Below are 25,716 nucleotides of genomic sequence, written 5' to 3' on the forward strand. Positions count from 1 at the left end.
TACTCTAAAGGCATTGACATTTCTAATCCACAACTACCTTTGAATTCTCTGAGGACAAATGCAACAACAATTTGGCTTAGATTGACAGCTCTTCTTATTTTTTTCTTCTGGTACAGCTGGACGATGGATGGATGGAAGACGACAGAAATGATTTCCTGGACGATCTGCACATGGACATGCTCGAGCAGCAGCATAATCAGGCCATGCAGTTTACTGCCAGCATGCTCCAACAGGTAAAGCATTCCTTCAGAGAGACAGCAGTCCGATATCACAAGTCCATATCAGTCCAATATGTAGTCTCAGGCTCGCATACGCAAGTTCTTTTTGTATGTATTTTAGGGGACTTATATGATAGATATATATATATATATATATATATATATATATATATATATATATATATATATATATATATATATATATATCTTGCTGTTTATTAGACTTTTAGAGGAATGAGGAGTGGCACAATAACGAGTATGTGAGAAAGACCACAACTCAAACTCCAACTTTTTCCTATAAATTTCCATCCTTCTCTTTCTCCACTATAGACATATTTTCTGCAGTTATCTCCCCATCTCCTTCACTATTCAAAAACTCATTCCTAAGAGTCTTTATTAGGGAGTATTTTCTAGTAAAGCTGCTCAGAACTCTCCAGCCCAAGGTTGTTTTTTTTTTAACAGCTACCCAGTCTCCCTTACTGTCATTTACAGTAGTAAAGGGCATGTTCTGTACTGTCAAACAGACAATTCTGTGAATTTTGAGCAAAGGCAGATGTTTTGTCTTGTCAGCATTTACTTGGTGTAAACCTACAAACAATATATTCAGTGGTATATTCATAACAAATCTCTCAAATCTCTCAAAAATTCCATTGTTCTTATTTCTTTTTTCTTCTTTTCTCCCAGAAGAAACCAGTGAAGAGTGGAGGCATGATGGACACAGGAACACTGCTGTCACATCAGCACGAGAAGGACAGTGGCCTGGGACGCACCGATGAAAGCACCCGCAATGATGAGAGCTCAGAGCAAGAGAACATCTGCGATGACCAGACCAGTGCCTCTACCACGCTGGGCAGCCACAGACGCCTGGCATACAGTCAGGACACACTGGGGAGCAGTGACCTTCCTTTCAGCAACGAATCCTTTATCTCAGCTGACTACACCGATGCAGACTTTCTGGGTGACTTTCCAGCTGATGAGTGCGAGCGCTTCCGAGAGCTGTTGGAGCTCAAATGCCAGGTGAAGAGTGGTGGTGGCTTGAGCATAAGTTGGCCCAGCTTCGGAGTAGACGGCGGACAAGGACTCTGTGGTGCAGGAGATGATGGCGTGGACAAGGAGCTGGAGCTTCTTAACGCAGAGCTGCGAAACATCGAACTAGAATGCCTGAGCATTGTGCGGGCTCATCGTACACAGCAGTTACGCGAGCAGCCATGGATGTTGCACAACAGTGGCTTTCGCAACTACAATACGAGCGTAGACGCACGGCGCCATGAGCTGGCTGATATCAGCGAGCTACCTGAGAAGTCGGACAAGGACAGCTCAAGTGCCTACAATACAGGAGAGAGCTGCCGCAGCACACCACTTACACTCGAGCTCTCACCGGACAACTCATTACGCAGAGCTAATGAAGGGCTTGCAGAAGCCAGTGCAGGAGGTACTGGAACAGGCCCCAGCACCAGAGTCTTAAGGCCCTTGCTATCACCTGTCCAGGAGGCTACTGGCTCAAGCAGGATCCACACTGCCCCATCCAAAGAGCCTGATGCTGGCCACCATTCCGAGGCCAAAGATCGCAAGCCAAGTCGCCTCAGCCATCCGCACTCCCCCTACAAACATGCCCACATCCCAGCGCATGCTCAGCATTATCAAAGCTACATGCATTTGATTCAGCAAAAATCCGCCGTAGAGTACGCACAGAGCCAGGTGAGTCTTGCCAGCATTTGCCGGGATCCGGCTTCGGCCGAGCCCAAAGGAGAGTGGAAGGTAAAGATCCGCAGCGATGGTACTCGGTACATCACCAAGAGGCCAGCACGTGACCGCCTGTTGAAGGAGCGTGCCCTGCGTATCAGAGAGGAACGCAGTGGAGGCATGACCACAGACGACGACGCCGCCAGCGAGCTGAAGATGGGTCGCTACTGGAGCAAGGAGGAGCGCAAGCAGCATGCCGTGCGCGCCAAGGAACAGCGTCAGCGGCGCGAGTTCATGAAGCAGAGTCGCACAGACTGGCTGAAAGAGCAGAGCGGGAGTGGCGCAGATGACAAAAAGGAGGTCAACATCATCGAACTGAGTCACAAAAAAATGATGAAGAAACGCAACAAGAAGATCTTTGATAACTGGATGACCATCCAGGAACTGCTCACGCACGGTGCACGGTCTCCAGACGGGACCCGGGTGTACAACTCGCTGTTGTCGGTGACCACGGTGTAAACTCTTGGCTCTGGCTGCTGTACATAGGACACTACCGATTGGGGTAGAGTATCCTGCCTCGTTCAATGTGGCAATGTTTGTAAATAAGGAAGCAGTATCATTGTTTGAAGGGGTTTCATGATCAGTGAGTAAGAGAAGGTACGATCAGCGTCTTAAAGAATGGACTAGGAGGAGAGAAACATGACAAACAGTTTTGCATAATACTTATAACTTTGTGCTTGCTTTCTGAGTAATTATAAACAAACAGTTTTTTTTTTTATTTTGGGCCTTTCTGTAAGATTTCTGAAAACGGTTAAAAGACCACCTTAACAACTAAAAACAACCAGCAGCAGCAACTTTTTTTTTTTTTTTTTTTTTACCGCAATTTTTTTTTTATCAGTATTTTATTTACCATGCATACATTTTGCTTATTTAAATAATACAGTGTATTTAGCCTCAATGCCAACACAATACCTTTGGAGGACATTTTTACATATTTACCAGCGTCTCTGTTAAACGTTTTAAAGGTGCTTTTGCATTATCAACAATGAAACATACATCAAGGTGCATACCTCTGGAAGTTCTCTTTTTTGTTGATAAATTGTAAATCAGTTTGCATTGTAAAGGTACATTCTATGTTTTGTTTTGTTTTTTCTTGATCAGCTTAAAGAAAGACCTAGTCATTAATCTGCTGAAATAATCAGTTTTTAAGTGCAGTTCTCAAACTCTTTGAGAAATCTTGAGATACAGAAAGCAGTATTGCAAATAGACCTTTCAAATTTTTTAATCGCTTTGTGTTCATTATTATTTTGCAAAAGACATTTAATATGATTTCTATTGTATGTATATAGCATATCATAATGGGTATAAACAGATTGGTTTTAAATTCAGTGTCAGGCCTTGCCCTTTAAAGAATTCGTTCTTTTTTGTATCGGTCTTTGTGTATTAAATCAAAATAATACAACCTAACAAATCCTTAATTACCAACAAAATTTGATGCGTGTAAAATGGGAGAAATAATAAATTATTGTTTTGTATTTGAAAAGCGTTTGTTGTTCATTGCGTTCTTTGTGCTAGATGTTTTATGAGTGCCCCCCGGATTCTCTTCATACTGCAACATTTTTTTACCACGGAATGAAACCGAATCTTTACAAATATCAGTCAAAGAAAGTTTGGTTTATTAAGTACATCTGCACACTTATGCAGTTATTTAATAAGTCAATCATGTGACAGCATCTTATTGTGAAAACCTATGCAGATACCTGTTAAGTGCCGGTTGGACCGGTTGATTTTTTACAAAAACTGCTGTCCTCCTGCGATTTTCTTTCAACAGTCTCTATAGTGGGCATAGAATTGTAAAAAAAAAACAAATAGCATCTTGTGTTCAGGGGGTCTGCAGACAGAAACACTGTGTTGATAAGAGAGATCAAAGGAGCAACATCAGACTGATTTAAGATGACAGAAAGTCTATAGTAACTCATACAATCATTCATCTTGGATGTTTATTGTTTCTGACTGACCGTACGCGTAACATGATGTGGTTAACTGATGTAATCCATCGACCTCAAGTTTTGTGAGTGCTGAGATCCTTGTCTGCTTACCACGGGTGTAAGATAAATTTTTTTCTGTTTGTGTTACCTTTATGTCAGCTTAAAACAAATCTACACATTTCCCGCTCTCTTATGAACAATGTATTTCCACCTACAGAATTGTCACTGACAATTAATTTTTTTCCACCAAACTACCATGATTAGCATTACAGAGATCACACAGATTTTTCGTTCTGATGTTTGATGTGATCACGAACACTTGACCTCTATCTGTATGATTGATTTTTTATTTTTTGCATTGTTCTGCTGCCACATGATTGGCTGATTAGAGAGCTGCGTGAATGTGCAAGTGTACAGATGTTCCTGTGAAAGTGGGCAATAAGCGTATAATACCTGTGGCTATTTCTACTCATATTTAAAGAAAGTAAAATACACTCTGAGACATGCTTACAGACAGTTAAAATCTTTCCCAGAGATACTAATAGTAATCAATGAATCATTAAATTGCTAATTAATAAAACTAGCATGGACATGGAAAGTAGTTCGCAAGCCTCACAACTGTATTAGGAGTATTGTTTTGTAGAACTCGAACTACACAATATGGACAAAAGTATTGACACACCTGAATTTTCCAGCCATATGTGACTCTTCCCCAAACTGTTACCACAATGTCTGAGGCACACAATGGTATAAGATGTCTTTGGATGCAGTAGCATTCCTATTCCAGCATTGCAATATTCCTGTGCACAAAAAGCCAGCTTCATGAAGATATGGTTGATATAGTTTGCAGTGAAAAATCTTAAATGGCCTATTACAGAGCTCTGATATCAACCATATTGCACATCTTTGGGATAAATTGGAACGCTGACTGCACCCCAGGCCTCTCACCTACATCAGTACCTGCCTTTACTAAACCTTCATGGCTGAAAGAGCAGAAATCTCCACAACCACACTCCAGCATTTGGTGTAATATCTTCCCTGAGGTCATTACAACAGCAAATTGTGACTAAATGTTGTATTGGATTTTGAAAGGGCACCAATAAAATCTCATGATCTAGTGCCCAACAATCAATCTTTCAGTGTGGGTGTTTACTTCAACCCCCAGAAAGAAGAATACAACAATTTGTAGCAGTAAAACAGCACCCTATTGCCCTAATGGAGCTGCATTGTTTAAATACTAATACCCAGCTATTAGCAAAAACATCCTCAGTAAATTAGCTTAATCCTCAATGCTTGTTTTAAACCTTTCTCTTCGCTTGGCAATTTAAACCGGCATATCCACACAACTATGCAAGTCCTCAGACATGTAATCCATGGTTGTTAGTATTATATCACGAATATAAAGTTCAGTGAAATGGCATGTGCATTTGATCAGTTCAGAGAAATCATTATGCTAATAGTAGCCACTGAGGTAGATTCAGGCTCAGCCTCTTCTGTGTCTCTTGGAATGTAATTGATGGTTCTTCCTCAGAGTTGCTGCAGACCACTGTGTGTGATTTATTTCCCCAGAGAATGATTTGTACACACACACACACACACACACACACACACACGCACACAAAACGGTGCACACATTGTTTAATAGGAGATAACAACATGGCATGCGAGCCAAACAAAGAGCCGCTTGCATTCAATTCCAAAATGGCTCATTCTCTTGATGCAGACTGAGATTACTTTGATCGCTCTTTGCGGTTTGTCGCCCCTGGCGTATTTTCATATCTCTATTGAATTAAAGCAGGCAGTCCGGGAAGGCCATCCTCGTCTCGTTTGTTTAAATGCCACACCAGAAGAATGCATGAGCAAAGCAGCTGTTGACTGATAAGCCCAGTGCTTGGGTTTCTTGGCTCCCTCTCAACCTTTCCTGAGGAGACGAGGTTAAGGGTCTGTTTTTCACTGAGAAAATGCAGGAGGACAAAGTATTGAATAGAGCGTGTATTTCATTTGTAAAGATTACATGCATTCTTTGTAGTATACACACCTTATGTCTTACCGAGGTAATATTACGAGTAAAAAATATATATATTTTATTGTAGTATACGGTAAGTGTTCCAGCAGAAACAGACATTTATTCGATTGCACTGGTTTATTTATTTATTTGACATTATTAAGCCTGGGGTTCCCAATTTTCCCAATCCTTAATTCACATGGAGTTGATTGATTTATAAATGTAGAAAAGCATGCAACCCTAACTCGAGCTTGCAATCTTACAGTTGTGAGATTATCACTATTTTTTTTTTTTTAAGAATATCATAAATGCTAAAAACAAGAGTTTGTATGCTAATATTAGAAAAGGTTACTTTCTAGAGTCACATTCAGAGAAGCTATTTAAATTGGTACATTCGACTGTATTTTGCTACCTGACTAACATATGAAAAAAATCTCCCTATACATTTACCTCATCTAAAAAAAAATTCACACGTTTATATAAAGACTTTTCTTGCTAATTAAAATAACAATTTTCCTAAGACATCTGTTTGAATTTTTTAATTCAGGTTTTAATTCAGCACACAAAGGTTTTAATTCAGCACACGAAGGTTTTAATTCAGCACAGGAAGGTTTTAATTCAGCACATGACAACAATCACAAAAGTGGAACGTATTAAGAAAAAAACAGCTTTTTATTAAAAACTTTTTAGTTTGACAGAGATGGACATGGAATTTTGAGGCCTTGACATGCCAACTACTGAATTAATTAAATCTTCTGGAACACAAGATACACAGCAAGTATGTGAAATTTGTATTTTTCAGTATATTTACAGTATATTTATATTATATATAATAGAGAGTCAAATGGTCATATTGGAAAATCTGCAAAGCATTTCAGCATGTCTGACATTCCGAACCTTGAGCTGGATGGCCTTTAACAGAAGAAGACCACATCAGATGTCTGGGGAAAATTTTTATGTGCTTATTTTTTGTCTTATCTTCAAAAGTCAAGTTTGAAGGAGTCTGTGAAATCAATATCCTCAGATTCTTGTTCCTGACTGACAGGAGTGTAACCTGATGTGGTCTACTGCTCTTCTAAACCACAGGAAGATAAATTTGTTGAGCACACTGATATGACCATCTTCTTCTGACGTCTGTTCATTTCCACCTACAGAAAACAATGTTACAACAATGTTTTTTGTTGTTTTTCTCGATATTCTTTGCAAAAAAAAAAATCTAGACTGTTATGTGTGAAAACCCAAGAAGATCAGCAGTTTCTAAAATACTCAAAAGCCCATCTGGTACCAACAAGCATGCCACAATCCAAGTTACTGGAATCTTTTTTCATTCTGATGTTTGATGTGGACATTAACTGAATCTCTTGACCTGTAACTGCATGGTTTTATGCATTTTATGCACTGCTCAGATTTTACTGTCTGATTAGATAACTGCATGAAAGTAAATGTGTTCATAATAAAGTGGATGTTGAATTATTCACCCTGTGAGGTTGGATTCATGGAACACCCTGAATATTGTTGGGTTTTTTTTTAGGGTTTTAATCACAAGCAGTTTTTCATTTTCATTTTTCTTTTCAACAATTTTTTATTTCAATACCGTCCATATGGAATTAATTACTGTGGACATATTAATATCCAGCTCATGGTGACCACAGCAAATAGACTATCCTGTGGGGCATATCGAAACTGATGTAATTGGAAAAATGAACTGTAAATGTAATTAATGGTTTCCGATGAAGAAACACTGCAGCTGTTCTCTCATTTACTTGAATACTCTTAACTCTTGGATTTAGAGGACATGCTTTTGCTTTTTCTGCTTCATAAAAAAAGCAGAGTTTCAGTAAATTACATCACAGTTATGTCAAACAGGAATGAAATAAATATGTTGCTCCACGATAATATCACTATATTATTCGCCATTCTGCAAGTCTAATTCTGTTCTTAGCAGGCAAAAACAAAAACGCTGGCTCTGAATGAGACTCTGTGTTGGGTTCAAATCCCAATGCTGCCACTACTAGGCACTTGACTAAATCGCTTAACCCTCAAGTGCTCAGATAAAGCATCTGGCAAATGAGTAAATAATAACTGAATGATGCACGACAGAATAAATACATCTTTTTACTTTTTTGGATAATTGTACCTGAGTGGGCGTATGGATATTTAAAGATACACATCTCCACATCTGGTGGGAATAATAACGGTTGTTGAATCCAATAAAAAATGTAAACAGTCCAGTAGCCAGATTTGTATGAATTGCAAAAACAACACAAGATGCCATACATTAAGGCTTTTGCCAACCAGCATCACTTTCAAAGTGATACCACATCACTGTCAATTTAAATCAAAATAGTCATAAGGTGTTGATTATATCTCAGTAAGCACATGGCTCTGACTGTAGTGCCATCTGCATTTCAAATCGCATGTTTATCTAAATGTACTTTTTATATGTTTCTATAGCAACCGGTAATTCAGAGGGACGTGTATGGTACATGCTTATTCTAATACAAAACAGATGTTCTCTAACAAAGATCATGGTATAACATTGAAGAAATATTTTGCTAAAGGAATAGATCATTTCAATGCTCATCATACAAGTAAATAGTTTCCAGACATGGCTGGGCATGTATATCAAACCATGCTAAGAATGCAGCCTCGATATGCTAAGTTCTATAGTTTAATTTGTGTATAGGACAGTGATAATGTTTCTCATTACAGTAAAAACTGGTCATGCTGTAAAGGATATGGTCCTGGCTCAGAAATCATTGGAGCATAAAACATATGTCAACCCAACAAAGATACAGTGGTTTACCTCCTTTTCCTATAACACTTGAGCTGATAAATTTTTTTTTTTTTTAATCAAAGCAATCTTACATGGAAATTTGAAGAACTTCATTATTTGACACAGATGTTTTTCCAAATAACGCATGCCAAAAATTGGTCCAGAAATCAAATAGGTCATCATTGACAGGCATTTAGAAGAACTTCTAGTAGGACCAGTGAGAATTACATGGATTTTATTCAAGAATGTTTTGGAAATCTTTTTGGGAACTATAGAGCGCAAAAAAGTGCATCCAGGTGGTTGGAAAAATGCAATCAACCATATGCTTTAAGCATTGAACAAAACAAAAAAAAATCACTATGTTTTCTGCATTCACATCTACTCATGCTCTCTCAGACAGTTTCTGTGGTAATCCTGCTGCAGTGAACGATAAACTTGGTGAAAGGTCTGAAACACTGTAATGATTAAACAATGGTTTAAAAAATGTCATATTATTGATTTTAAGATTATATACCAGATTATTGTTGCCCACCTTAATTAGTTGCATCAGACAGGAGTTTAAAAAAAAACAAAAAACAATGTTGAGATGTGCTGGCTTGAGCAGGGAGACTATGAGCATGCTGCAGGATTTTAATCCATGACGGTGTAGTGTGTTACTAAAGGTAACCATTGAGACTGTGATTCCAGCTGTCTTCAGGCCATTCACCAGGTCCGCCCGTGTAGTTCTATGCTGATCCCTCATTTTTCTCAGGATCTTTGATACTCCACGAGGCGAGATCCTGCATAAAGCCCCAGTCCGAGGGAGATTGACAAATAATTGCAGCAACAGTTGTTGCCTTCTCACTAAACTGTTTGCCTATTGTCCTGTAGCCCCCCCCAGCCTTGTGCAGGTCTACAATTTTGTCCCTAGTGTCCTTAGACAGCTCTTTGGTCTTGCCCATAGTGGAGAGGTTGGAGTCTGATTGATTGAGTGTATGGATAGGTGTCTTTTATACAGGTAACGAGTTTAAACAGGTGCAATTAATACAGGTAATGAGTGGAGTACAGAAGGGCTACTTAAAAACAAATTAAGGGTCTGTGAGACACAGAATTCCTGCTGGTTGGTAGGTGATTAAATACTTATTTCATGAAATAAAATGGTAATTAATTATTAAAAAATCATACAATGTGATTTTCTGCATTTTTTTTTTTTAGATTCTGCCTTTTACAGTTGAGGTGTACCTACGATGAAAATGACAGATCTCTCCGTACTTTGTTAGTGGGAAAACTTGAAAAATCGCAGAATATACATGTCACTACTGACCTTTCGCACTCTGGACAAGACCTCTTTCAACTTCTCCCTTCTGGCAGGCACTACAGAACTTAGTTCATAAAAACTGCCAGACACAGGATCAATTTCTTTCCTCAGGCCATCACTCTCGTTAAAAACTGATCTTAATTATATGCACTAATTTATATCTATAAGTACTGCATTATCAGAACAGTCAGTCATTACATCATCCCTATATGTTACACACACTATTGCCGCTGTATATTGTACAAAAGTTCTAAAGAAACCTCCTCCCATTACTGCTATTTGCACTACCATGCACTCTCACACTATTTCCATTACTGATCTGTCATACACTCTGTATATTGTGTTCTATTTTATACTTGTATTGTCTGTATTGTCTTGTATAGTCTAAGCTAAATGATTCGTGTTATTTATGTCTGTACTGAATCACCAACAGCTGAAACCAAATTCTTTGTGTTTTTTTTCCTTTCAAGACAATATAGAGAATATAGTTCATCTCATATAAAACTACCAATTGCCAGAGTGAAAAAAAAATATTTGTTTAAATGATATGCCTTTACAATGTCTGATGTTATATCGATGTAGCAAGTGTATAATTCACACCAGTCAGAGGCTTGATTTGGTTGATGGCATCCATATTTATGAGGTATTTATTATTTAAATTTTTTTTGGCTCAAGATTCGAGTTATTCAGTAAACCTGATTGTTTCTTCAGAATATTGTTGAAATACTGCAAGACCATGGGGTCATCATTTAATTGTTTAATCAGAGCAAATATAGAGTACACTCTGTACAGTTAAATGCTGTAAAATTACATTGATCACATGCATGTTCAATTAGTCAACATATTGAATGGGTAACCTGTGATTTCTAAAAGATGTATTTTGCACTTTAGACATCATAAACCCACCAACCATTTAGTGTCTTTTTAAAGTGTGGCTTGACAGCTGTCAATCACTTTATGAGTGACTTTATGAGTTTTTTGTGTGTAAATGTGTGCAGGCCTGTGCTGAAACACAAATCATCTTAAAAGTAGGACAGTAATAACTGCAGGCTCATTTTACTGAGCGCTTTTTAAACTATTTGATTAAGTGCTCTGTACTAGAATGGCCATGTTCTTGAATATGAAGTGCTTTCTTAATTTGAAGGGAAGAAAAGTAGAGTATTATGAACAGCTCTGACATTTTTCCTTTCAGAACCATTTTGAATTAGAGCTGTCTGTATATAGGCATTTTATTATTTTTATTTTTTTATTCTTTCTGCTTTTTAAAATGAAAAAAAAAAAAGAGTAAGCTTTGTTCTCTTAATAAAGGACGTTGGTATTGTGTTTCAGTAGCACTTGGGAAAAAAACTCTATTAAACATTCTGCAGCAGCAGGTACCACTTTTTTTATTGTGTCTTCTGAGGAGGTAAATTCAATCATTTTTGAGAATGCTCAGGAAAATATCATTGTAGCAAGGCTTTTGTTTAACAATTTGTATAATGGTTTATTTCAGATGGTGCTTTGCTGTCCTTTAAAAGAGGTCAGTGGAAAACAGAATTCAGCAAATAGAAGCTACAGCTGCAGCATCAAACAAAACCCATCTATAATGCATTTTATTACAGTAGCAGCTGACAAGATGTAGATGTAACCATACAACCCTACTGAGATGCTTAATCAAATAATAAAAAATCACCAATCCTTAAAAGGTATTGGTAACAATCAGAAACAAGTCAGTACACAAAGAGGTTTATATAAAAAAAATGTAAGTTGAATTAAAAATAAAAGAACAGAGAAATCCCTGCTCATATAATCATTTATAATATAAGTCTGCATGATCAACTATGATACAAAACCTGGAGCAAATACAGCTTCTCTCTAGAGGCCAACATTGGTGGTGCTTGGTCCCAAATGACCAATTTTAGTCATAATCTCTGAGCCACCAATTTACCAAAATGACAACTTTGCTTTGGGTTATTTTATTTGCTCTTGTAAAAAATGCAATTAATAGATTGACTGTACTAAATTTCCCATGGCGCCTTGCAGTGGCCTGTGGTCTCGTCCATGGTGAATTCCCACCTCGTGACCAGTGTTTCTGGAATACGCTCCACAGAAATAGTGACCAGAATAATTAATATCCGAGAATCACTTATATCAGAAAATTTGGGAATCACTTCATCACGACCTGTCATTATCCACAGACGTGTAACTTGGGCCTATCTCATCCACGTAAACATTGCACACTCCCATTCCTTTGTGACTTTCAGGGTGCAGAATCTTTAAAGTGTGGTTTGAACTGCTGCAGATGATTCTAAATCAAAGTAGAGAGCTGCATATTAAAATATAACCTTTTAAAAAAAAAATACTAACAAGCATGGTTACTTGGTAGGGCTTCTCAGCTAGGCCAACTGTCAATCATTATTTGATCAAAGAAAAAAAAACAGAATGAACACTGTATAATAATTCTCATGCAAGTCAAGTCACTGTTGAGAACACTTAGAGATAAATAGGAAAGCACAGAATGCTTTGCACTGCCGAATGATCCACTAGCATAAATTGCCTTCACTAAATGTTTGACCCTTGACCAGTGCATGGACCTATTTGCAAAGATCAGGCGTTTCATGTTGGTTTATGACTTTGCAGTGAATCTAGAAAACTAGAAACTAGCAACAGAATGCCATGAAATCAAGTATGTTTTGTTTTTACATGTGCCTCTAAGGAAAGACACTGAAAATTACTTCTTACAGTGAATCCTTGGCAAATAAAATAATATATGTATGCAATCAATAGATATTTAAAGGATTGGACAATCTAGATTTGAATCAAAGTATTTGTTCTCTCTTGCACACAAGGTATTGGTGTTATGTTTGATAATGATAGAAAGCTGCCTCTAGAAGTGACAATGATTATTTTGCAGAATGAATTGTTTGAACATATAAACCGCTTGGGTTCAATATCTATTTTATTTTAGAACACTTTAAGAATTGGCTGTCCACTTTCATGTAGCTGTCAAGTGGCTTTAAGGGTTCTTCAGTTGTCTCTCTGAGGGAACTCTTAAAAGTGCTATGTAGTATTTTCTGGCTGCAAAGAGGTTCCAACTAGAGATGCTTTTGGAATTTAAGAACACTTAAATAAATCTTAAAGAACCAGGATGGTGGTCTTTAAATGCACCTTAGGGAAAACACACTTACACAGAATTTCCTGGCTATGATTGTAGTGCCAAGGGCAACCAGCCAGTGTCAAATGCCAAGGTTGTCATCCAAGGCTTGTAAACACCATGCTACAACACTGGGCAACATAAATCCCCAGCAAACACTCATGGAATTTGGTTTTAAAAGAAACAAAAAGGTGTCCATGCCAAGACAAAGCAAGTTATATTGCTTTGTCATGGACATTGAATGGTCTTTCAGCACTGCAACAATGCTTTGCAAAACTTTTTTTTTTTGTTAAATTTATTGCCTTGTCTTTGGTTAGTGTCAAAGTGTAGGAGATGTACAGCTTTTCTTTGAGTACACCAGGAAAGACAGGATTCAAATGGTAATTTCAGAGTTCACGCACAGGCTATAATGAATTGCGGTAGAAACTTTCCTTTAAATTCCTTTGCTTTTGTCATTTCACACTACTAATAACTGCTCTTGTTTTTGTGTAATGTTTAAAGCCAGTTGTTTGAACCAAAAGTGTAAGGCAAGTAAAAAAATAATAATTATAAAACCCTTGCTTCAAGCCTGAGCATAATGTATTTATGCACACATTATGTAAATGTTTGTTGAAAAGCATGGCAAGTTGTTCTTGTCTTAAGTCTGTTAGAAAAGCCAGAACAATGAACTTTTTTTTACTGCACACCATATTTCAACTGATTGAAATACTCTCTATAATTATTTATGATTTTCTTAGACAAAGAATCTGGACATGTTCCAAAAGGAATAAATATGTTTAATAATTCAAATGTCAGCTTACTTTTATAATTTACATTAAGCAGAGATATTTCATTTTTAAAGAAAATTTTTTTTCCTTTAGGTAAAAAAAAAAAAAAAGGATAATGATAGATCATGTATTGTCCCCAAACACCTGAGAAGTATTTAAATATTTTAAGGCAAGGTATAATATGAAATGTAGCATCACCTCACTTTGGCATGAATTTTCTGTCTGAAAGTTCCTGGAAGTTGGTATAGAGATGTGTGCGGTTTATAGACTTATGTCTTGAACGGCTTCATTGAAGAGTTTGTGACAAAACTAACACGCAAATGCTAACCTGGCAGCTATCAGCAGTATTCTGGGTGATGTCCTTACAGATTTCTTTGGATTTAAGAATTCTCTTAGTCTGGGAGACACAGCTCAGCAATTTCAACCTTGCAAGATCAGATCTCATTTCTAACCAGTTTAATCTCCAAGGGAAAAAAAAATGAGCCAAGCTGGAAACATCCTAGCTTTTAATGGTCTTCGCAACCATTGGTCAAAAAAATGAGCAAGACTCTTTTCATTTCATTATTTGTTTAATATTACATTATTGCTTTGTTTGTTTTGGCTGCAGTGACCTGTTTGGGAGGTGGGGGCCTGGAAACAGGGAAATTCACTTATTTAGTATATTTATACACAAAGGTCATAATATTTATTCTAAAGATATTTAAAAAAAATTGTTTGATTGACGCATCTGGGTTTACAAACTTAAATATGAATCTTTATTTGGTGATGTTCCACATCTAATACAGCACAAGGGACTGATAACAAGCTACACAGAGCAGTGGGCAATCTATAATATAGTATGTGCTGCATTCTAATTTCCAAAAAAGTGATTTCTTGTTTAGGCAATTAACATTTTCATAATTAGCCCGTATTTGCCTAGCAGTGTAATAACTAAAAATTTTAGTTGCTAATAGAATTGTAATTAAGTAAGGGGAATCAACACACCAACATCCTGGATGCAGATATAATTAGCTTAAGCAAACAAATGTTATATAATTCAGAAATATGTGCAAAAATCCCAAATTATCTTGTAACCCTTTTTTGGGATGTGAGTTTTACAGAAATCGACCCATGTGCATCAATAATACATTTATTGAGCATTAAATGTCCTTATGCCTCTCTTGGGAAATGATACAATGCTGAAATGCATGGCATGATGCTTGACATTAGGTTTTAAGAACAAGCTTAAAAGCCAACCCTGGTCCTAAATCTAGCCAGAAACCTTCCACAGACTGTATTAATAGATCATGATTTGGCTTTTACCTGTCAAAGCTATTACTGCATTACATTCACTATTATGATATAGATGTCATTTCATATAGCTGTAATGGAGAAATTTGTATCATGGTCAGTATGTAATGCAATAATATCATATTAAGTGAGTTTCTCATTGGAGACACAAAGCTAAATGGTTCTGCAACACAGCAAATATCAAGTTGGAACTATTACAAAGCTGCAATTTAAGTCTAGCCCATATGTGTTGAAGCTGAATTATTTAATTTGTTAAACATCAGTTCGGTGTCGGGAATAGTTTAAGCTTTTAACAATTATTAGGTCAAACCTTCTGTTAAACTGGCCAACTTAGTAGGAAAATATAATACTGATTTGCATCATAGAAAATATGCACAGGAACAATCTTAAATAAATAAATAAATAAATAAAGCATGCAGATTTGTTGAGGTGTAGAAACCATTGTCCACATTGACTTTTTATCAGTCTTCCATTCATACTTTTTACTGCCAGTGGCAAAGAGCATCAAGCCTTCGATAAAATAGCTGCTAAAAGCTTCGTCACCAAAGCAGGTCCATCGCTGCTATTAAAGTGAAAGGCTTGGGGACATCTATAAAGACAGTAGCCTTCAAAAGAGTCAATTAAAGCACTTCATTAGACTGAAATACTTCAGTGGAAGCCACATTCTCTCAACCCTAATAAGAAGCGACTCAGTTTATGTGTATTTGGACTGCGCAAAAAAAATTCTAGGGATAGCAATTTGATTTGATAATTACATTTCCGATGCAGTTCATAATCCTATGCACTTTTGTAAACTATTAAAAATATGAGGCTGAAATTACTAATGTATACCTGTATGTTTATTTCTACAGTTTGTCTCTGATAAAAATAGTTTGAAGGCATACCATTGCATTTCTTAATGTTATTATTAGCTTCCATTAGCTAATGGTATTGAATGCATAATGCTAGCTTCTTGGCCACCCAGTTATAAAAAAAATCCAGCAATGCCACTGTAGATAATTCCATTTAAAATAATTGAAGTGTGAATGCAAAAGGAAGCTTATTTGCATTTCATTCTTCATTCCACTGAAACTTTAACCTTTATTCATCTGGAGTAAATTCAAGAACACCAACACGCACATGTAGCTGTTCTCTCTAGGAATTGCATATCAAGTGCCTTGCACTGCACATTCTCTGATGGTTTGCTGAAAAGTGTTGGGGGAAAAAAGGTAAGATAAGTTATAGTATGTGCTTATAAAAATTCAGGACCAATGTTGATATATTTATGTATTTCAATTAATAAGGAATCATTTTTCTTTTACAGAGAGTGTAAATTCCCATTATCTTTGTTTTTTTAAATTTGTAATTGATGCATTTTGCTGCTGGATAAATCGTGAAAAGGATACAATGTAATTTACAGGAAAATGTCCCAAACCGATAACTAGGGCACTGCAAGCAGTTTGATGGAAATTCTAATTTTCAAACTCCTGTGTGCCCAACCGGAGTCAAGGAAAACAGACTTGGCAGACCGCGTTCAATATGTTCCATCACCTGTTTCTGTACAGATGGTGATACACAGGTGTTGGCTAAATATGTAATATAAAGGCTGTAATTTTCACATCAACATCTCTAATCAGGTTTCTCCTTGTCACCTTAGAACAGCATAAAAACTAATTAGGTAGCATTTTCACTCATATTGATATTATTACAGAAACGGTCGTGCTCTAAAAGGAAGAATTTGTGGTCTTTGGTGGGTTTTTTTTTGTTTGCCAAATCTTGGTCAAGGTCCGTCTGGCAGGTTGGTGAGAGCTTGAACAGCATGTACCCGAGAACTGCATGTATAAATCTCACCCCCGCAATAGCCTGGCATCTCAGTACCTGAAGATATCTGTCTAACTGAGGGAACAGAGATGTTTTCACACAGGATCTCACATTTGTTAAAGTCATCAGGAACTGTGAAGATTTTAATGAACTCAGTGCAACAACCATCACTTGGTATATAATAGCCTTTATTTGTACATTAACACTACTCTCATATTTATATATAGAACTACCTAGCAAATTAGTTTCTATACATACACATTTCGATTTAAATTCATTATACTCTTTTTTAAATGGATAAATGAGCATTCTCGATGTATAAAACAAGGTTTCAGTAACACTTGCTGTGTGCCAGCTACTGTATGTGTAGAACATCTGACAACTACTTCTGCCAGAGAATTCAACCTGACACAACCACTTCATCCTGAGTTCTCACATTGAAGCTGGAGGCTGACCAAAAATGCTAATGGAGTTAACAGTGAATAAAAATTAGCATGTGGTTGTGTTACATAGCACTAGCTGCTTAGATTTGGGCATTTTATGTCCCTGTCATCTCATTTTGGCTGTTTAATTAGCTTCTTACTGTTATCTATGCCTTCTATTGTGATTTATCCACCAGGTGCAAAAGTATATATCCATGCTGATCAGTGTTGCTATTAAAACTAGCAAAAACATGCTAGTCCACGTAGCTGTGGAATGCACCTAAACCACAATTTAACACGGTTTTGCCACCCTTTGAGAGCAATGATACTAATGTGGACGACAAACAACCTAACCGTGTGACTCGTGTGAAAACAAAATGCTCTGCCCCATATAAGTTTATTTATATATACTGTATATATATATATATATATATATATATATATATATATATATATATATATATATATATATATATATATATATATATATATATATATATATATATATATATATATATATATATATATAGGGTCTGAAATTGATTGAAATCTTAGGTGCATGTCCACTGTAAGAGACAGAATCCAAAAAAAAAATCCAGAAATCACAATGTATGATTTTTTAACTATTTATTTGTATGATACAGCTGCAAATAAGTATTTGAACACCTGAGAAAGTCAATGTTAATATTTGGTACAGTAGCCTTTGTTTGCAATTACAGAGGTCAAAGCGTTTCCTGTAGTTTTTCACCAGGTTTGCACACACTGCAGAAGGCATTTTGGCCCACTCCTCCACACAGATCTTCTCTAGATCAGTCAGGTTTCTGGCCTGTCACTGAGAAACACAGAGTTTGAGCTCCCTCCAAAGATTCTCTATTGGGTTTAGGTCTGGAGACTGGCTAGGCCACGCCAGAACCTTGATATGCTTCTTACAGAGCCACTCCTTGGTTATCCTGGCTGTGTGCTTGGTCATTGTCATGTTGGAAGACCCAGCCTCGACCCATCTCCAATGCTCTAACTGAGGAAAGGAGGTTGTTCCCCAAAATCTCGCAATACATGGCCCCGGTCATCCTCTCCTTAATACAGTGCAGTCGCCCTGTCCCATGTGCAGAAAAACACCCCCAAAGCCTGATGCTACCACCCCCATGCTTCACAGTAGGGATGGTGTTCTTGGGATGGTGCTCATCATTCTTCTTCCTCCAAACACGTTTAGTGGAATTATGACCTAAAAGTTCTATTTTGGTCTCATCTGACCACATGACTTTCTCCCATGACTCCTCTGGATCATCCAAATGGTCATTGACAAACTTAAGACGTGCCTGGACATGTACTGGTTTAAGCAGGGGGACCTTCCGTGCCATGCATGATTTCAAACCTCATGACGTCTTAGTGTATTACCAACAGTAACCTTGGAAACGGTGGTCCCAGCTCTATTCAGGTCATTGACCAGCTCCTCCCGTGTAGTTCTGGGCTGATTTTTCACCTTCCTTAGGATCATTGAGACCCCACGAGGTGAGATCTTGCATGGAGCCCCAGTCCGAGGGAGATTGACAGTCATGTTTAGCTTCTTCTATTTTCTAATGATTGCTCCAACAGTGGACCTTTTTTCACCAAGCTGCTTGGCAATTTCCCTGTAGCCCTTTCCAGCCTTGTGGAGGTGTACAATTTTGTCTCTAGTGTCTTTGGACAGCTCTTTGGTCTTGGCCATGTTAGTAGTTGGATTCTTACTGATTGTATGGGGTGGACAGGTGTCTTTATGCAGCTAACGACCTCAAACAGGTGCATCTAATTTAGGATAATAAATGTAGTGGAGGTGGACATTTTAAAGGCAGACTAACAGGTCTTTGATGGTCAGAATTCTAGCTGATAGACAGGTGTTCAAATACTTACAGTGGAACCCGGTTATGTCGATGTCCTAGGGGTTGCCAAAAAGCATCGAGATAACCGATGATCGAGATAAACGAAAATCAAAATGGCGGCAATATATTAACGTGCTTGAAATTTCTTTATGTACATGATGTGTGTTAATAAATGAGAATGTGCATGCACGTGTTTTTGAAGGGGTTTTTTACACAACAGCGTTGCCGCGATTTGTTTGATGAAGGCATGCTATAAAAATACATAGAGTACATGTTTATCTGTCAGGATTTCACCTGCCACGCCCCCTTCGGTGCCCCCTTTGGCGTGTCAGGTGCTTTCTCGGCCGCTTTCTCTGAAGCTCCCGGCTTCAATCGCGCACATATGGTGCTCGTTTAGCATCATCACCAGCTTCTATTTAAACTTCCACACTCTCACTGTCCGTTATTGTTGGTATATGTTGGTTCACGGCGGTCGTTGTTATCGTGCATGCGTATCCCGGTACGTGGCTTCCCACCGGCACTCTCTCAATGGCTGCTCTTTTCTTCCCAAAGCGCACAGCGGATTCCCCCCGATCCTGCCGGTGTTCATTCTATGCTTTTGCTGCTCATCCCACGTTCCGCGCCGCCAAGCGCAGCTTTCGCCTCCCGTTCATCGCATAACATTTAACAACAAAAGGCATATGTGCACTAACTAACAGCAGAGATTCACCAGTATACAATACAACACCTATAGCATCTGTAAGCCTTGATTTTTCCGACACTTTCGCAAGTTCTTCTGCGGCTGCACCGAGATAACTGACGTTAAATGGCAAAATTTTCCCCCCTTGTGCTCGAGATATCAGGGTTCGGCGACATAAAAAAGGTGACATAACCGATAAAAAATGCTTAGACAAAGCGAGAATTTGGCGGTTCCACTTCAAAAACGTCGACTTAATAGGGTTGTCGAGTTAACCGAGGTCGAGATAAGTAAAAAGTTTAAATAGTTTAAATAGTTTAAAAATCATATATTGTGATTTCTGGATTTTTTTTTTTAGATTATGTCTCTCACAGTGGACATGCACCTTCGATGACAATTTCAGACCCCTCCATGATTTCTAAGTGGCAGGGTGTTCAAATCCTTATTTTCCTCACTGTATATAGATGTGGTCATGTATTAGAACATGTGACAGTTTTTTGTTGCCAAAGTGTGCTTCGTTCACTCAGTTTATAAATGTGTCTTTGGATTTTTAAATTGTATGCAAAGTATTTGCTCTTTCGATGTATTTGTACAATTTGTACTTGTGTTTTGTTCCTAGTTCTTAATTTTTATCTTATAGCCTTGTCTGGTGTTATTAGTAGATCGGCTGACACTGATCCCTCTTTACTACAGGATTTGCTTCACATTTTGGAATTCTCTGCCATGATACGCAGTGACTTTCATTGATCAGGGTTTTATTTCAGGTTGTCTGTCACACACACACACACGCTCTGAAATGTGAAGTTATTCGGCTGTAAATGTTTGCGATTTTATGCATTTGCTCAGTCAGCTCCTGCTTTCAATTAAAATAGAGATACAGTATGAAGGTGTAATGTGGTAGTGCAGTAGGCATTGTGAACATTGCCAATATAACAGCACACTTGAGTTGAATTAAAGTGGTAGTGCAGTGCAAACATTAGCAAAGTGAACACTGTCACCAGTATGACAGCAGGAGAGCGAATGACATTAAAGTGGCAGTGAATATATTAGTAAATAATGGATGATGAGCTGATCCTAAACCTGGCTCAGAGCAATGTACACTATATTGCCAAAAAAATTGGGTCACCTGGTCATAAGCATGATATGTGATTTTTGAGCATTGCATTTAAAATTTAGTCCCAATTTGCTCTTATAATTCTTGTTCCACAGGAGTGTGCATATGGATATTTGTGTTCATCAGCCACAAGGGTATTATGAAAGGTAGGTACTGATGTAGGTGACGAGGTCTGGGGTGTAGGCAGCTTTCCAATTCATCCCAAAGGTGTTCAGTAGGGATGAGATCAGAGCTTTATAGCAGGCCACTCAAGATCAAGAGGACTCCAAAGCATGTAAAGCATATCTTCAAGGAGCTCACATTGTGCACAGGGGCATTGTGTTTCCAAGTTCAAGTGAATGCAAAATTGTACTATAGCACATCTAAAGACACAATTGAGTGCCTCCAGCTTTGTGGTAACAGTTTGTAAAAGAACCACATATAGCAGAAGAGGTCCAGTGACTCAGTACATTTGGCAATATAGTGTACTTCTGAAATAAAGCATAGATTATAATCTCGATCCCAACATTTAGTTAATGCTATTTTAATGACAAAATCTTAATCATCATGAAGTCTTTTATTTAAGATTTAAGATGATGTTGCCAGGAGTTTTACAGGACTGATACTAAACTGTGACTTTTCATCAAACTCAATTTAAAGTTCATCTAAGTGTTCTACAAAGTTTGACTTTGCCAACCATTTTTTATATACATTCCGAGCTGCGAAAGTTGAATCCATTGGCTCCATTGGACACGCAGCCTCTGGGAGATGAGCCCTCATCTTGTTTTTATGCTGGGTTGAGGGATAATAGGAAAAGGGATGAAGGAGGGGAAGAGGAGGAGCACAACTGTATCTTCAGCCCAGGGCACTCAGACAAGCTTCTATGTCCTGGTTGAAGAGTAATCCACTTAAGAGCGACTGGGAAACTAAACACTCCCCTCTATTGGATGATACAGAGATTTCGTATGGTTGGAGAATGACCCCCTTCATCATGTATTGAAGTGTGGACTTGCAGAACAAAAAAAAGTAGAGCACTCGCATAAAACTTTAAATCCTTTTGAAGTACAAAAGACATTAATGTGAAGGGCATGGAGTGACATTTTTATGTTTTAGAGTGTATTAGACATCAGTTGAGAAAGAAGAATTCTGAATACTGAACTTGTGAAATGTTAAAAATGCATTTGGGTACAAAATATTTGTCATTTTTTAAGCATGTACCATAGATTCAAAATACTGTATATACATGCAATGTATACATGCCAAACAACAATAACCATTTTGACTAATATATCCACTGATCGATTGCAGATTATTACACCACAGCAAGTGGCTTATTAAGATTTTTTTTTCATTAGCATAAAGATGAAACAAGCTCAGGATTACTTAACATCAATTATTATAGTATATAAAATGGTAAATATTTTAACTACATGTGGGTTTGCCCATACAAAGACTAGACATGAATTAAAAACAAAGTAATAGTATTACCTTTGGTTGATGGAAAAGGGAGTTGTTGTAATCAGCTAACTAATTGAGCCATTATAGTGGTCTTGATTTCACTTTTACAAAATAAAATCAAAGCAAGTAATGAAATAATAGGCCTTAACTGCATATCTGTAACTGGCAAGAACACAAATAATTGCTATAATGCACACACACTTTCTTGACAATCTTTAACCTCGTCCACCAAGACACTATCTGAGCCTGATTTCATCCTTTTATCTATAAATGTGCAGTTACTGAAACGTAATATCAACCTTAAGACATGGCCCAAATTCAGAGGCCTTGTAATTAAAACTAAAGTACATTTAAAGTGCAGTTAGTTATGCACTGGAACCCATTTTGGTCCTTTCCAAAGGGCAGTTAAAGGACAGTTGAAAATCAAATGTCGTGTAAAGAATCAAATTAGTGCTTGTCAATCCCATTCACTGCTGTTAAGGACAATCACTGACCTAATCATTCCATTTTTAAGCTTTTATTAAAAACGAACAAGGATAGCACAGAAGATTGGCTTCCAATTAAATCTAGGAAAGTCAAGATGGGCAGAGGATCACCAATTCCTCCAGTGCTGCGGCGAAAAATAGTGGAGCAAAATCAAAACGTTTCTCAGATAAAAATTGTAAAGAGTTTGAAGTTATCATCATCTACAGTGCATAATATCATCCAAAGATTCAGAGAATCTGGAACAACCTCTTTGCGTAAGGGTCAAGGCCGGAAAACCATACTGTATGCTCGTGATCTTCGGGCCCTTAGACGGCTCTGCATCACATACAGGAATGCTACTGTAATGGAAATCACAACATGGGCTCAGGAATACTTCCAGAAAGCATTGTCGGTAAACACAATCCAAAATCCAGCTAAAACTCTATAGGTCAAAAAAGAAGCCATATCTAAACATGATCCAGAAGCGCAGGTGTTTTCTCTGGGCCAAAGCTAATTTAAAATGGACTGTGGCAAAGTGGAAAACTGTTCTGTGGTCAGAAGAATAAACATTTTATGAAGTTTATTTTGGAAAACTGGGACGCCATGTCATCCAGACTAAAGAGGATAAGGACAACCCTAGTTGTCATCAGCGCTCAGTTCAGAAGTCTGAGTGCATGTGGCATGGGCAGCTTATACATCTGGAAAGGCACCATCAATGCTGAAAGGTATATCCAAGTTCTAGAACAATATATTCTCCCATCCAGATGTCATCTCTTTCAGGGAAGACCTTGCATTTTCCAACATGACAATGCCAGACCACATACTGCATCAATTACAACATCATGGCTACGTAGAAGAAGGACCCGGGTACTGAAATTACCAGCCTGCAGTCCAGATCTTTCACCCATAGAAAACATTTGGCGCATTTGACAGTTCAGCAACTAGAAGCCTGTATTAGACAAGAATGGTACAACATTCCTTTTCCTAAACTTGAGCAACTTGTCTCCTCAGTCCCCAGACATTTGCAGACTGTTATAAAAAAAAAGAGGGGATGCTACACAGTGGTAAACATGGTCTTGTCCCAACTTTTTTGAGATGTGTTGATGCCATGAAATTTAAAATCAACTTGTTTTCCCTTAAAATTATACATTTTCTCAGTTTAAACATTTGATATGTCATCTATGTAGTATTCTAAATAAAATATTGAAATTTGAAACTTCCACATCATTGTATTCTGTTTTTATTCACAATTTGTACAGTGTCCCAACTTTTTTGGTTTGTAGTTTATGATTTGTATTTCATTCAAAGTTATCTAGCTTTCTGAATAACATTTTACACAACTGCATAATAATAAAAAATATTATACAGTTATTGATGTTTCTATGTAATACAGCACTTATGGAGCTAGCTAGATACTTTATTGAGTACTTTATGCATATACCTTGATTACTTTTAAGTTCAACACCACTACTAACAAACAAACAAACACTGCAAGAGTGTCTAGCATGTTCCTAACTAACCTGAGTAGCTACTTATCTATTTAGATACATAGCAAAAGTTCGAACCAATGTTAGAAATGTATCGATTTATGATGCATAAATTGTATACAGCACCCAGTGCTTGCATTATATAAATAGTAACATCTTACAGAACATTATTTATTGTAACAAGTTGGGGTATTTTTTTTCAGCATTCAAAAAGTATTCTCTATTACTGGCTGTTTGTGCAGACAAATTTTCTTATGCCTCCAAGTTAGAAACATTTGCCACTTAAACTGTCCAGTGTAACTTATTTATGTTTTGTAATTAAGCAATGCTTTGTTTGCATTTAATCCTATTAAGTGATGGTACATGAATTGGGAACAACCATAAAATTAGATTATCCATGTGAACGGATTTATAACAGGACATCTGTTCCTCAAGACAGGCAAGAGCTTTTTGACACTGATTTACACATAAATGTGAATTAAGATGTAGGCTGGAGTGGCAAGGCCAATTCCATTGTTTTTGCTATACACTGAAGACATCTGGGTTTGAGGTCAAAAGATGATCATGTGACAATAGATCAGACATTTAGCTTTCATTTTCTGATATGTACATTGAGATGTGTTAATGCACTTAATTATGGTACCTTGTTTTAACCTATATGTTTTTCTGGTGATCAAAAATATTGAAATAAGTGACTGTGAAGTGTTTCCTGATTCCTAGGTGTGCCGTGTTTAATTGATTGTTTAACCAGTGAATAGCTCTGAATGGCTCTGAAATGAGCCCTGGGTTTAGGCCGTAAAGTCTGCTGTTCTTGTTAAAAAAAGATAAACCAACATAAAGAACGGAGAGCTGCCTGTGGAAAAAAAGCAAGCCTTTCTGAACGTGTTAGACTCTCCATGTTCATTACTAGACTTCAGTCCATTTGAACATGTATTGTTATCACGTTACATTATTGTTATCACGACTTCATAGAGTGTACAGTTCACAAATACATTTACTGCTGGATCAGTGGTGCAAGATGAATGTATGACACACAGTGGTGACAGGACATAAATAAAGTGCAGCAGAAGCAAGAGGGAAGAGGTATGGGAAACGGTGTTGAGTTCACAAAGGGACAATTGAACATAACTATGACTATAAGACAATGATATATGGTTGTATAGTAACCTGATAGGAATAGAAATTAAGTGCTAGTGCATTTAAAGTACAAAAAAAGTGTGCAGTAACTGAACTTAACTAAAAATTGGGTTGTCTGCCCCCAAGGGAAAGGAAATAAAAGCAGAAATTTTTAACCATGGTTTC

The 25,716-nt window shown here is 37.4% G+C and overlaps 1 protein-coding gene across 3 annotated transcripts in view; it reads left to right on the forward strand.

Annotated features, from left to right (window-relative positions):
• The window catches only part of pdzrn3b (PDZ domain containing RING finger 3b), an 83,034-nt gene extending 79,590 nt beyond the window's left edge, over positions 1–3,444 (forward strand). For 2 of the 3 annotated variants that reach the window (XM_046855098.1, XM_046855113.1), the window contains 2 exons: positions 117–233; positions 903–3,444. In XM_046855098.1, the coding sequence (XP_046711054.1) occupies positions 117–233; positions 903–2,420 (1,635 nt within the window). In that variant the 3' untranslated portion in view covers positions 2,421–3,444. The remainder of the gene's footprint in view (positions 1–116; positions 234–902) is intronic. The other variant, XM_046855105.1, reaches the window with a different exon arrangement.
• The last annotated feature ends 22,272 nt before the right edge of the window (positions 3,445–25,716 follow it).

The sequence above is a fragment of the Silurus meridionalis genome, chromosome 1 (genome assembly GCF_014805685.1).
Source record: "Silurus meridionalis isolate SWU-2019-XX chromosome 1, ASM1480568v1, whole genome shotgun sequence".
Classification (NCBI taxonomy): domain Eukaryota; kingdom Metazoa; phylum Chordata; class Actinopteri; order Siluriformes; family Siluridae; genus Silurus; species Silurus meridionalis.